Source organism: Neophocaena asiaeorientalis, unplaced genomic scaffold, assembly GCF_003031525.2.
Source record: "Neophocaena asiaeorientalis asiaeorientalis breed wild unplaced genomic scaffold, Neophocaena_asiaeorientalis_V1.1 scaffold476, whole genome shotgun sequence".
NCBI lineage: Eukaryota > Metazoa > Chordata > Mammalia > Artiodactyla > Phocoenidae > Neophocaena > Neophocaena asiaeorientalis.
Window position 1 is genome coordinate 8,164,796 of NW_020172178.1, and position 13,975 is coordinate 8,178,770.

Consider the following 13,975-nt stretch of genomic DNA (forward strand, 5'->3'; position numbering starts at 1 on the left):
AAAAAAAAAATCTTCCAACAAACAAAAGCCCAGGACCAGATGGCTTCACAGGCAAATTCTATCAAACATTTAGAGAAGAGCTAACACCTATCCTTCTCAAACTCTTCCAAAATATAGCACAGGGAGGAACACTCCTAAACTCATTCTAGGAGGCCACCATCACCCTGATACCAAAACCAGACAAAGACGTCACAAAAAAAGAAAACTACAGGCCAATATCTCTGATGAACACAGATGCAAAAATCCTCAACAAAATACTAGCAAACAGAATCCAACAGCACATTAAAAGGATCATACACCACAATCAAGTGGGGTTTATCCCAGGAACGCAAGGATTCTTCAATATACGCAAATCAATCAATGTGATACACCATATTAACAAAATGAAAGATAAAAACCATATCATCATCTCAATAGATGCAGAAAAAGCTTTTGACAAAATTCAACACCCATTTATGATGAAAACTCTCCAGGGACTTCCCTGGTGGCACAGTGGTTAAGAATCCGCCTGCCAACACACGGGACACAGGTTCGAGCCCTGGTCCAGGAAGATCCCATGTGCCGTGGAGCAACTAAGCCCATGTTCCAGAACTATTGAGCCTGCACTCTAGAGCCCATGAGCCAAACTACTGAGCCTGTGTGCCACAACTACTGAAGCCTGTGCACCTAGATCCCATGCTCTGCAATAATAGAAGCCACTGCAGTGACAAGCCCGTGCACTGTGATGAAGAGTCACCCCCACCTGCCACAACTAGAGAAAGCCCATGCCCGGCAACGAAGACCCAATGCAGCCATAAATAAATGTATTTTAAAAAAACCAAAACTCTCCAGAAAGTAGGCATAGAGGGAACCTACTTCAACATAATAAAGACCATATATGACAAACCCACAACCAACATCGTTCTCAATGGTGAAAAACAGAAGCCATTTCCTCTAAGATCAGGAACAAGACAAGGTTGCCCACTCTCACCACTATTACTCAACATAGTTTTGGAAGTTTTAGCCACAGCAGTCAGAGAAGAAAAAGGAATAAAAGGAATCCAAATCAGAAAAGAAGAAGTAAAGCTGTCACTGTGTGCAGAGGGTATGATACTATACATAGAGAATCCTGAAGATGCTACCAGGAAACTACTAGAGTTAATCAATGAATCTGGTAGAGTAGCAGGATACAAAATTAATGCATAGAAATCTCTTGCATTCCTATACATTAATGAGGAAAAATCTGAAAGAGAAATTAAGGAAACACTCCCATTTACCTCTGCAACAAAAATAATAAAATACCTAGGAATAAACCTATCTAAGGAGATAAAAGACCTGTTAGCAGAAAACTATGACACTGATGAAAGAAATTAAAGATGATACAAACAGATGGAGAGATATACCATGTTCTTGGATTGTTAGAATCAACATTGTGAAAATGACTATACTACCCAAAGCAATCTACACAATCCCTATCAAACTACCACTGGCATTTTTCACAGAACAAGAACAAAAAATATCACAATTTGTATGGAAACACAAAAGACCCCGAATAGCCAAAGCAGTCTTGAGAAAGAAAGACGGAGCTGGAGGAATCACACTCCTGGACTTCACAGACTACACTACAAAGCTACAGTAATCAAGACAGTATGGTATTGGCACAAAAACAGAAATATAGATCAGTGGAACAGGATAGAAAGCCCAGAGATAAACCCACACACAGATGGTCACCTTATCTTTGATAAAGGATGCAAGAGTATACAATGGAGGAAAGATTGCCTCTTCAATATATGGTGCTGGGAAAACTGGACAGCTACATGTAAAAGAATGAAATTAGAACACTTCCTAACACCATACACAAAAATAAACTCAAAATGGATTAAAGACCTAAATGTAGGGCCAGACACTATAAAACTCTTAGAGGAAAACGTAGCAGAACACTCTATGACATAAATCACAGCAAGATCCTTTTTGAACCACCTCCTAGAGAAATGGAAATAAAAACAAACAAATGGGACCTAATGAAACTTAAAAGCTTTTGCACAAGTACTTTGCGACCACCTAGAGGAGTGGGATAAGGAGGGTGGGATGGAGACAAGAGGGAGGGGATATGGGGATATACATATGCATATAGCTGATTCACTTTGTTATACAGCAGAAACTAACACAACATTGTAAAGCAATTATACTCCAATAAAGATGCTAAAGGAAAAAAGAAAAAAAAAATAAAGCTAATCATGAGGAAATTATCAGACAAATCCAAATTGTGGGACATTCTCCAAAACACATGGCCTGGATTCTGGAAAAATGTCATCAAAGACACAAAAGGCAAGACACTGTGCCAGCTAAAGGACACCAAAAAGATATGGCAACAAAGTGCAATTTGTGATTTTTGACTGGGATCCTGGAAAAACTAAAAACACCTGTAATGGATATTATTGGGATAACTGGGAAAATGTGAGATATAGACTGCATATTCCATAACAGCATTGTATCAACATGTTATTTGTACTGTGATTATGTAGGAGAATGTTCTACTTCTTAGGGGATACTTGCTGAATTATTAGTGGTGAAATGTAATGACATCTACAACTACTCTCAAAAGGTTCCGCGAAAATAAATACATAATTGAGAGAGACAGAAAGAAAATGCCAGAGCACAGGTGAGATGGCACACAAACAAGGCAAAATGGTGCACCTAGGTGAAGCGTGTATAAATATGCAGCGTACTCTTCTTGCAACCTTTCTGTAGATTCGAAATTTTTCAAAATAAATAGTTGGGAAGGAAGAAAGGAATACCGTAAAAAATATGTGCATATAAGTCCACACTTTATGCTGGTATATGCCATATACCAACTACCAACTGACAATTAGAATGCAATGCAAATTAAACATTATAACTGCACCTCACATAATTTAATCTTTTCACAGCAAGAGAGGTCGGAATTTTTCTGCACCTCTGGCTCACAAGCGTAAATGACAATTATATCTGTAAAGTAATGTAAAAAGAAGACCATTCTAGTTGTTACGCTTGGATTGTCCATAATCCACAAATCGAAGCACAGGTAAATGTCTTACCCCTACCTCATTTCACAACTTCCCAGTACACTCTTTCACTAAAGAGTTGCTTCAAATTTTCTATAAGGAAGTTCCGATAAAAACACTACTGCTTGACCCAAAAATAATAATAAAAGAAAATATACACAGCCCAGCTTTCCTCTCAATTGTCCACTAAAACAATGTCAATAAAAGGCAGGTAGCCACACAGTAACCGCTCACTACATTACTGCCGAATGTTCAAGAAAAGAATCTCGGGTTCAATCCAGCCTTTTAAAAAATTTAAAAAAAAATTTTTTTTTCAGTCATCTCCCCAAACTCTAACATAACCTTGCATCAAAATAAGTCTCATCTGGACTCGGGTCGGCGCTGTGGGACCCCTCACGGCCCCCAGAGCAGCCCCGAACCCCTCGGGCTACCCCAGCAGGCTGGGGTTTCGAACAGCCCAGGGAGGTTTGGGGTCCCCACCCTCGGTGCCTCCCACCGCCCTCTGAGCGGCTGCGGAAGCCGGCCCCCGTCCCGCCGCCACTCTCCCTCTCGTCCCGCCCCTCCCCAGCCCCACTCAACTCTTCATCATGGATGCGGAAGCCGGCGACAACCCCTTGCCGATAGAGGAAGGAGAAGAAAGGGACAGAAAGGGTGGCCCTTGGCTTCCACTCCTTTGAGGCAGGGTCCCGAACTAGGACCTCCACGGTGGTCCCTAGATGGAGAGCGTTAGGATCCGGCCGCCATGTTGTATTCCTGTCACCCTAGCAACCGTCCGGCCCTGAACTCCTCGACGCCGTTAGCCCGCGCGTGCGCAAAACGCCCTGTCCGCGCCCGCCAGGCCTACGTGTACGCGTGCGCACTGCGGCCCGCCTCCTCCCTCTAGTTGCTAAGCAATCCCTGGCAGCTTCAGGCAGTTCCCTGCCTAAATTATTGTGTAGACGGCCTTCCCCGGGATCGCTCACCGCAGCGGTCCTGAGAATTTAGCGATTTGGGACCTAATGCCTGGACAACAGCCTTGAGCTTTAACTGGGCTGGGACACACTAAATAATTGTCAGTTGATACCTGTTCTTTGCAGGTATTGTTCTCATCTTACTATTGAACATCCACTAACTTTAATATATTAATGTAAAATAGGTAATATATTCACATGATTCAAGATTCAAAAATAACAAAAACAGAGCCAACAAAGTGGAAATCCTCCCTCCCACCCCTCTGTCCGAAGTTCCTCTCCCCATAGGGTAGATCTCCCCAAAGATCTCATGTTATATGAGATCTTTTATTCTTTTATTCCCTTTTTCTTACACCAACGGTAGCATAGTATAGACTCTGCTCTGTTTTGTTTTTTTACTTGACCCTTTAACTTGGAGATTTTCCCCTACCAGTACCCAAAGAGCTTTATTATTTTATTTAATGGCTATACTAGTTCATGGTTGTACCATCCCTTATTTAACTTGTCCCCTACTGATGGTCATCTAGATTGCTTCTTTTTTTTTAATTTATTAATTTAAATTTCATTTATCTTTGGCTGTGTTGGGTCTTTGTTGCTGCGCACAGGCTTTCTCTAGTTGCGGACAGTGGGGGCTACTACTCTTCCTTGTGGTGCACGGGCTTCTCATTGCAGTGGCTTCTCTGGTTGCGGAGCATGGGCTCTAGGCGCACGGGCTTCAGTAGATGTGGCATCCAGGCTCAGTAGTTGTGGCTCGCTGGCTTAGCTGCTCCGTGGCATGTGGGATCCTCCCTGACCAGGGCTCGAACCCGTATCCCCTGCATTGGCAGGCAGATTCTTAACCACTGCGCCACCAGGGGAGCCCTAGGTTGTTTTTAATATAATAGCCTGATCTTTCAAACACTGCTGCAGTGACCAGCTCTGAATATGCATCATTTCCTATACGTTTACGTGTACCCATAGGAGAAATTCCTAAAGTGGAGCTGCTGAGTCAATGCATATCTACCTTGATTTTTTTTTTTTTACTTCTTGTGAGTCAAGGGCTTCCCTGGTGGCGCAGTGGATAAGAATCTGCCCGCCAATGCAGGGCACACAGGTTCAATCCCTGGTCCGGGAAGATCCCACATGCTGTGGAGCAACTAAGCCGTGCTCCACAACTACTGAGCTTGTGCTCTGGAGCCAGCAAGCCACAACTACTGAGCCCGTGTGCCACAACTACTGAAGCTCGTGTGCCTAGGGCCCGTGCTCCACAACAAGGGAAGCCACCAGAATGAGAAGCCCATGCACTGCAACTAAGAGTAGCCCCCGCTCGCCGCAACTAGAGAAAGCCTGCGTGCAGCAACGAAGACCCAACACAGCCAAAAATAAATAAGTAAAAATAAAAATTATTAAAAAAAAAAGGTGAGTCAAAATTCACATAATGTAGAATCAACCATTTTGAAGTGTGACATTTAGTACATCCACAATGTTGTGGAACGATCACCTTTATCTAGCTCCAAAACACTTTCATCACCCCAAAATGAAACCCTAAACCCATTAATCAGTCTCAAAAACATGATGCTGAGTGAAAGAAGCCAGACACTAAAGGCCACCCTATTGCATGATTTCATTTACAGGATATTCCCAGACTAGACAAATCCATAGAGACAGAAAGTAGATTAGTGGCTGCCAGGGGCTGGGGGAATGGGTGTGAATGCTAACAGGTACGGGGTTTCTTTTTGTGGTGTTGACAATGTTCTGGAATTAGATAGTGGTGATAGTTGCACAAGTTTGTAAGTCTACTAAAAGCCGCTGAATTGTACATAACAAATAGTTAGAATGGTATGTTATGTGAATTTTATCAAGTAAATTGAAAAAAACAAAGGGTGGTTATTGCTGGTATTATTATTGTTGATGGTACTATCTTTGTTGGCTCTGAAAAGCCACATCTAATCTCTCCAGATTGCTGGAATTTGACTTCTCTCTTCTTACCTCCTTGTGGTCTTTCCCCTTATGTGGGGACTTGTCTTCAAGTCACATTTATCTTTCTCTCACTGTCTCTTTCCTGTTCCTTTCTGCCACCCAGGTAGGTTCTAAGCTCCTTGAGCAGCCCACCCACCTGTCTTTCATCTCTTCTGGAGGCAGAGCCAGTTTCTGGATATTCATTGAATACTTGTTAAACAGGCAAATGCAGTTAGCAGATGAGCCCCTGCCTCACCGATTCCAATGTGCATTTTCTGTTCACCTTCACTGTGGACAAGTAGTGGTGAAATCCTAAAGAAGACCAGGTGGGTCCTGATCCTGAGGAGGTGTTAGAGCAAGGCGCCCCCTGTAAGTAGACGCAGCGTTGGTGTGCCTCCCCAGGTGAGCAGGGGCTAGTGGACTTCAGCCCTCCAGGGCCACGCAGACTGCACCCTGGTCCACAACCTGCACTTCGTACCTGGAGGCCCTGGGAGAGGGAGCGTGGAAGGGCCTCCGGAATGGAAGATCAAAGGATACAAACAGGGACCTTAGCAGGAAGACAAAAAGGGAATTGGTGCGAGATTTTGCCCAGAGCAGTGGTTTTCAATCTTTAGCCTCCACCGAAATCACCTGCCTTCAGGTGACTCTGGATTCTGCAGGGCCCCACACCCAAAGCTTCTGAGTCTGTCATTCTGGGGTGGGGTTTGAAATTTCCCGTCTCTAACAGAATCCCAGGTGACGCTGCTGCTAAACTTTTTTATTTTTTTGCCGCACTGAGTGGCTTGCGAGATCTTAGTTCCTCGACCAGGGATTGAACCTGGGCCACGGCCGTGAAAGCGCTGAGTCCTAATCCCTGGACCACCAAGGAATTCCCAGCCTTATTCTTTCTTTAATTCTAAATAGACTAGGAAATATTACTTTGAAAAGCAATTGCTGAAGAAGGTCTCTCCCTATAGTTTATAGACAGAGGGGTCAGCCTCCTCGGGTTTCAGCTGTGTGGCCTGGTTAACCTGCTTCCTTAGACCACTCATGCCCTAAATGACAAAAGAAAGTGGCAGATGAGAAATAACAGGCTGTGAGCTCCTCCAGGGAGGGCCCCGCCCTGAGCCCCTTGCCCGCCCAGCGCACACAGTGCCAGCAGCCAGGCATATATTACGTGCTCAAAAGATGCTTGTGAAATGGAGCCAGCCTGCATCCTAGGAGCTCTGCTTTTAAAACTCTGCCTGAACAGTACCTAATTATAGCCACTTGCACTTTTGACTCATTCTAAAACTGTTCCTCAGACAGTTCATCCTGTATCCTAGCATTAGCTTCTCCCTAATTCCCAATGTCAAGAGATTCAGCCATTAGGCTATGTTTAGCAGACAATCTGTTTCTGCTGAGCATCTTAATTACGTTCAGACCAGGAAATGGGCAGAAGTTAGAAAGAAAAATTAGGAAGGACAGAAATTTCAAACATGTTAACCTTGGTAAGGTGGGTAAAATGCAAATCTACCTACAGATATTAGAAATTAGATTCATTTTAGAAAATAATAGGGGGTTCCCTGGTGGCCTACTGGTTAGGATTCTGGGCTTTCACTGATGAGGCCCGGGTTCAATCCCTGGTCGGGGAACTGAGATTCCCCCAAGCCACGCCACACAGCCAAAATAATAGTAATAATAATAATAAATGTATCTCAGAGGAAACTAAGCATGAGCAGGAATATGAAATAAGAGCAAGGAGAACATTAGACGTTCAAATTAACACGAAGAATCGTGGTTAACCAAACACTATGAATGAGATTGTGGTCTAGTGTGGATGCAAAAGAGGCCCAATGTCAGGCTAGAATCAACCCAGAAGGTCTGACCTCTGAAGAATGGTGTTCCAGAAAAAGAAAAGAGAGCATATGAAGTGAAGGAGATGCTCAAGTCTCCTTCAGGAGTATTCTTCATCAGAAATGTTGCCAGGATGAAAGGACATGTTTCCAACTTGAAAAGTCCCATGGGATGCTCAGCACAATGAATTTCACATTCATTCAACAGATACTTATTGAATACGTGCCACGTGCCTGGCACTGTTGTAGGAAGTTGGGATCCATGCATGGAGGCAGAGATCAGACTGATGCTTCTACAAGCGGAGGGACATCAAAGATGCCAGCAAAGCACCAGAAGCTGGGGAAGCGGCATGGACCAGATTCTACCCCAAGGACACCTTGATCTTTGGACTTCTGGCCTCCAAAACTGTGAGAGACTAATTCTGTTGTTTAATTCACCCAGTTCGTGGTATTTTACTATAGTAGCTCTAGGAAACGACTACAGTGTGCCTTTATTTTCATACCAAAGGATCCAACTTATAAGCAGAATGACAAGTTTTATAAGTTGAATTTAAAGCAAATGACTATTTAAAATCCAAGGTAGCGGCATGAGCCAAAGTCCCACCCTCAGACATTTGAAAACCCGAGTAATAATACTCAATACCGTTTAATTCTGATCGTGTATGTTTGCGTTTTCCTAACTCACAGAATGAAAATTAGGGCTTGTTTGTCTTGGAAGTCCTGTAAGATGGAGTGAGGATAGCTGGACGAGTTCAGAGACTTTTGGAGAATAGCGGTGGGTAAAGGCCCAGCCCTCCGTCAGCACCGGGCTCCGAGGAGCCCGGGCGCCCAGGTGCGGAGCTGGCTACGTAGATCTAGGGTGCCCCCTGCCGTCTATATTCAGTCACTGTGTCTCCCCAACCTCGGGTCTTGGCCTTGGAATATAGACTTGGCCAGGAGCGCCCCGCCTACTCAGGACACGCGGCTGGAACACCAGGAAGGAGGGTGATGGTGGCAGAGGGAGTGGGGGAAAGGAGCTGGTTAGGTGGGGACTTTCAAACGGCTGTTACTGTGGCTGCGGGATGGACGGATACGGTACAGGATGCCCAGTTGAAGTTGAATTCCTGATCAACAACAAACAAGTACGTCCCAAATATTGCATGGGACATACTTACTATGCTAAATTAGTTGCTAAATCTGGCAACCCTATCGGGGCTGGGCCAGAAGGGGAAGGTGTGAACAGAATAAAAAAACTTTATCTGACTTGCTTTTTTGTTGTTGTTTTTGATGTGGACCATTTTAAAAGTCTTTATTGAATTTGTTACAATATTGCTTTTGTTTTATGTTTTGCTTTTTGGCCCCAAGGCATGTGGGATCTTAGCTCCCTGAACCTGCACCCACTGCACTGGACGGTGAAGTCTTAACCACTGGACCACCAGGGGAAGTCCCTATCTGACCTTGCTTTAAAGTGTAAGATAATTTTGGAATTAGCTATTTCATCCATTTTGTAACTGAGCACAACCCTATGGGGCCTTCCCGGAACAGACCCCTCCCCCATATCTTCTGCTCCAGCCCCTCACCTGGCCTTTAAAAATGCTTTGCTGAAACCCATCCCATCGGGGAGTTGGGGTATTTTGAGCACTCACACTCCTGAATTCCTTGCTTGGTGCCCTACAGTAAACGCTGCACTTTCCTTCACCACAACTGGGGGTCAGTAGATGGGCTTCACAGTGAAGGGGCGAGGGGACCCAAGTTTGGTTCGGTAACAATCTGATTCCTATTTATTAAACACATATTATTGCAGACAGAGTGCTAGGCTCTGGGCATTCAGCTGTAAGCAAAATGGACAGGATGGCTGCCGTCACGGGCAGCTCACTCTACCGCCTTGGCCAACATTTATCTGTCCCAGTCAAGTGTCCCAGTCTCCAGGAACCTGCTCAGTCCTCCACCACCAGCACAGTTTACTTACAGCACAGCACCTAAACCTCTCCACTCACTCTAACACCTGTCTTTGCTAAACTGAGCTCCGTGAGGACAGGATTCGGCCTGTTTTGCTCACAGCTGATTCCCTGGGGTTAGGGCATTGCCAGGGTGAACGAGTATGTCTTGACCGAGTGGCTCTTTGTCCGCACTTGGTTCTCCAGCCTTCCTGGTGGTGGGGTGAGCTACTTCACATCTTTTCAGTTAAATCTCTTCTGTTAAGATTAGCTAGAGTCTGCTTCTGCTGCTCGCAACAGGGAACCTTGATGAGACATCTGCCGTGGGAGATGGTTACAGTTTTTTGGAGTAATCAGACCAGAGCCGTGGACAGTGTGAAAAGCTGGTGTTTCTCTCCTGTACTTCTGGAGCGTCTGCCCCAGCAGCACAGGCGGCTAGGGCCTCTCAGAGACCAAGAGACCCCTGGGACATACAGGTGGGGGAATGGACATCTTTGAGTTTTGTCTTTACAGCATTTTTTCTCCTTTTTTTTTTTTGCATACAGACCCTATCCCTTTGCAGTGGCTGTCATATTGCCCATTCTGCCCCTATTTTATGATTTATTCATGTGCTGTATAGCAAGAGAGGACAAAATGACAACAATTTCCAGACATTCCAGAAGGAGGGGGAAGGAAGAACTATGCCTTACCTACTTGAAGAAACACTGGGGAACCATTATAAAATGACATTTTCAATTACTGAACGATATGCTTATAATAGAATATTAAGTACAAAAAGCAACATAAAAATTATATTCTCAGGGTTTCCCTGGTGGCGCAGTGGTTGCGAGTCCGCCTGCCGAGGAAGGGCACACGGGTTCGTTCCCCGATCCCACATGCCGCGAAGCGGCTGGCCCCGTGAGCCATGGCCGCTGAGCCTGCACGTCCGGAGCCTGTGCTCCGCAACGGGAGAGTCCACGACAGTGAGAAGCCCGCGTACCGCAAAAAAAAAAAATTATATTCTTTTTAACAAGGTTGAATTGAATCATATATATATATATAATTAAAAAAAATTTTTTTTTAATACACCGTACAGTGAAAAAAGATTGGCCAGAAGGATGCCAAGTCTCCAGTAGCCGTTGTTTCGGGGCGGTGGGGAATTCGGTGGTTCTTTTGTCCTTTATCATCTGGTTTTCTGCATTTTCCAAGCTGTATTTAGCCTCGCCAAATGCTCTTGATACACGAAGTTTCCATGCTGCAAGGATTCTCAGAGATGAATAAAAATTGCACCGAGTTGCAATATTGGAAAATCCTGCTCCCGAGTTAAGTTTTAAGATCAGCTTGCATTTCCCCTGCGAAAGCCTCCGATTCGCTGTAAGAAGTCACTTCCCTTCTCCTTAAAGGCCCCGGGTCTCAGTTGTTTCATCTGGCCAATGGGGATGACAACAGCCCTCCGCGGGAGCCGGCTGGGAGTCAGCACGGCTGACTCCGCCTAGAGGCGCTTGGCCAGCTCACGGCCTGGAGCAGGCGGAGAAATCTCATAGGTATGCCGGCGGCGCTGGTGCGCTCAGTGGCCGGTTAGCTCAGTTGGTTAGAGCGTGGTGCTAATAACGCCAAGGTCGCGGGTTCGATCCCCGTACGGGCCACAGGTGCCGGTTTCCTTTTCCCTCCCCCACGTTATGGGATTGTTTTACAACTGTATCTGGCTTTGAAAAATATGCCTTTTGAGTGCTGTGAGCCGCGTGCAAACAGGAGGGAGTCGCGGAATCATTCTGGACTCGGCCCGGAAGTTGGGGCAGGCTACCGGGTGGGGAGGGAGGGCAGGATCCCGCGCGGGCTCGGGCTTTGACTAGTTACCCCAAGTCCCCGCGCGTTGCAAGCCTGCAGCCCACTTTGGGTCCTTTTTTAGGATGCTCTCAGTTGCCACCGCCGGTTGCTACCTAATGCAGAGCTTCTGAGGGTCCTCGTGGGGAGACCTCAGTTTTCTGGAGTTCTTAGAATTGAAAATCCAGGGTTGGAATTCATTCATTCCACACATCTTTTTTTTTTTTTTGCTGTTGTTTTGTTTTTTGAATATGGAACGCTTCAAGAATTTGAGTGTCATCCTTGCGCGAGGGCCATGCTAATCTTCTCCGTATCCTTCCTATTTTAGTATATGTGCTGCCAAAGAGAGCACCATTCCACACATGTTAATGGAGAGCCTACTGCATGCCCGGCACCCTAGTCTAGGCAGGGAGCAGTAAATGAGAGACACAAATTCCAACCCACATGCAGACAGTGACCAGCCAATGACTGCCATGTTTTTAGTGAGGCCCTTCTGGTTGTGGAAGTGTAAGCAGATTGGGCAGGTGGGAGAAAGAGAACCAGGCATGGCTTTCTTGACATGAGAGAAGCCCTTTCAGGCCTAAGTCATTTTGTAATCTAAGCCTGGCCACAATGCTTGCCCTTGAACAGGTCTCAGTAACAACGATCTTAAGGGAACGAAAGAACAAACTGTTATTGGGCTAGAGAAGTAACAATACCAAAGATAATAAATCAGTTGTAAAGACTCCTAGTTCTGTTTCAGTGGTAAAGATTAGCCGGAAGCACTTTCTTGAGCTGTTTTGCAGAATTTAAACTTTCTTCACCAGATCTACTGGAACCTAAAGATTCATGATGTTGACCTTTTCTGACCCTCGTGATTTCAATCAACAACTCTGCCCCAATTCTAGGCTGAATTCTCCTCTGCTCAAGCCCCTTCATGAATATGCATATACCACCCAGGACCCTTCATGAATATGCATATACAACCCAGGACCCTTCATGAATATACATATACCACCCAAGCCCCTTCCGCAATTTTGCTGTTTGGATTGACACCGCTTTGGGAGAGCTCCCTGGTGTTCTCCTTACTCTCTGCAAGTAATACATCCTTCCTTCTCTCAATTTTTGGCTTGGTTGTCTTTTGGCTCCACACCCACCAAGAGGCGAACCCAGTTTTGGGGTAACAGAAGCATCTGGAAACCCGGAAACCCCGGTAAGTGCCCTCTCCACCCATCCCCTCCCCTGTTAAGATAATACTATATAAGCCCCACATTCTAACTGCCTCTTGGAGTCACATTTTTCTGTGAATTCCTGTAGGTACATGAATAAAAATACATTATTAAAAAGAGACTCCCCCTCTTGCTGTTTTTTTTGTTTTTCAGAGAGCTCTTAGACTTCACGTTTCTTCCTCCTGGTTCTGCATTATGTAGCCAGAGGGTCAGCTGGATGAATTTCTCACTCGTAGTCCAAGTCAGGCATTTTTAGTTTAACTAAGTCTAGCTTTTTAGGGTGAATGCCATATTATATCAGGGTCCAACTGTAACCGAAAGTGGGGTCTGGCTGCTCGCTGCTCAAAAGCCAATAAAGAGGCAAGGTTGGTGGAAAGGAAAGTTTGCTTTATTTCAGACGCCGACAGTGAGGGGAGGCGGGTGGCGGGGAGTGAGGCCGGACTCCTGTCCAAAGGCCAACTCCCCACCACTGACAGCCAGTGGGCAAGAGCTTTTATAGACAGGGAGGGGGCTACATGCAGAAACGGCACAGTCAGCCGTGACAGTCATCTTGCAGCTGGTCGTGAGGTGGTCTCATCAGCCTCATCTTGATTGTGTTAAGTAGAGTTAATCTTCAGGTCCAGGGTCGGTTTGTTCCCATTTCTTTGAGGCCAATTCTCGGAGTTGTGGCAGCTTATGTCATGGCTACGGTCTGGTCATCGTGGAGCTACTTTCTTCCACCTGGTGGGGATTTCAGTACCTACAAGACAGCTCCCAGGATACGGCTCAGAATACTATGTATAGCCCTTGAGGAGGAACTAAAGCTCCTTGACTTTGCTTTCTGACTAAACTATTATTGTTTTGTCCTGTTTGACTGTTTTCCTTTCATTCTTTTCTCAAATAGTTCTTAAGCTCTGACTTAAATCTGTAACGGCTCAAGGCTTAAAGCCACAGACCACAGGCTTAAAGCCGTTGGCGAGTGCTCAGTGTGTACTAAAAGTGCCCATTAAATGCCAGCTATGGGACCGTTGTTATTATGAACAGTTAGAAGGAGAACCTAGGGCTGCTGACCTCTAGAATAGACACCTGTACACTGGTTGCATTTCACACCTTGGATGTGTGTTACAGGCACCCTGTTAGATGCGGGGACCTTGCAGAGCAGGAGCCAGCCGAGGTTGCTGCCCTCAGAGCCCGTACTTTCCTAAACAAGGGCTTGAAGGGGTCCGGAATACACCTCTGTGGCATAAAAATTATTTTGAGCAGAAGCCATTTGAGTTCCTGAAAAGCCTCATCTGCCTAAAGTAGAGCCTTCCAAAAGAACTCAGAGGAATTCAATTGTCATAA

General features: G+C 45.4%; 1 protein-coding gene and 2 non-coding genes across 3 annotated transcripts in view; 1 reads left to right on the forward strand and 2 right to left on the reverse strand.

Annotated features, from left to right (window-relative positions):
• The window catches only part of MOK (MOK protein kinase), a 38,321-nt gene extending 34,582 nt beyond the window's left edge, over positions 1–3,739 (reverse strand). Inside the window, exon 1 of the mRNA XM_024759270.1 lies at positions 3,603–3,739. Coding sequence (XP_024615038.1) covers positions 3,603–3,612 — 10 coding nt within the window. The 5' untranslated portion in view covers positions 3,613–3,739. The remainder of the gene's footprint in view (positions 1–3,602) is intronic.
• Positions 3,740–11,192: 7,453 nt separating this feature from the next.
• TRNAI-AAU (transfer RNA isoleucine (anticodon AAU)) lies at positions 11,193–11,266 on the forward strand. The gene has a single exon. It is a non-coding gene; the product is annotated as a tRNA-Ile (tRNA).
• A 423-nt stretch (positions 11,267–11,689) lies between these two features.
• On the reverse strand, positions 11,690–11,796 carry LOC112410012 (U6 spliceosomal RNA). The gene has a single exon (XR_003005304.1). It is a non-coding gene; the product is annotated as a U6 spliceosomal RNA (small nuclear RNA).
• Positions 11,797–13,975: the final 2,179 nt, after the last annotated feature.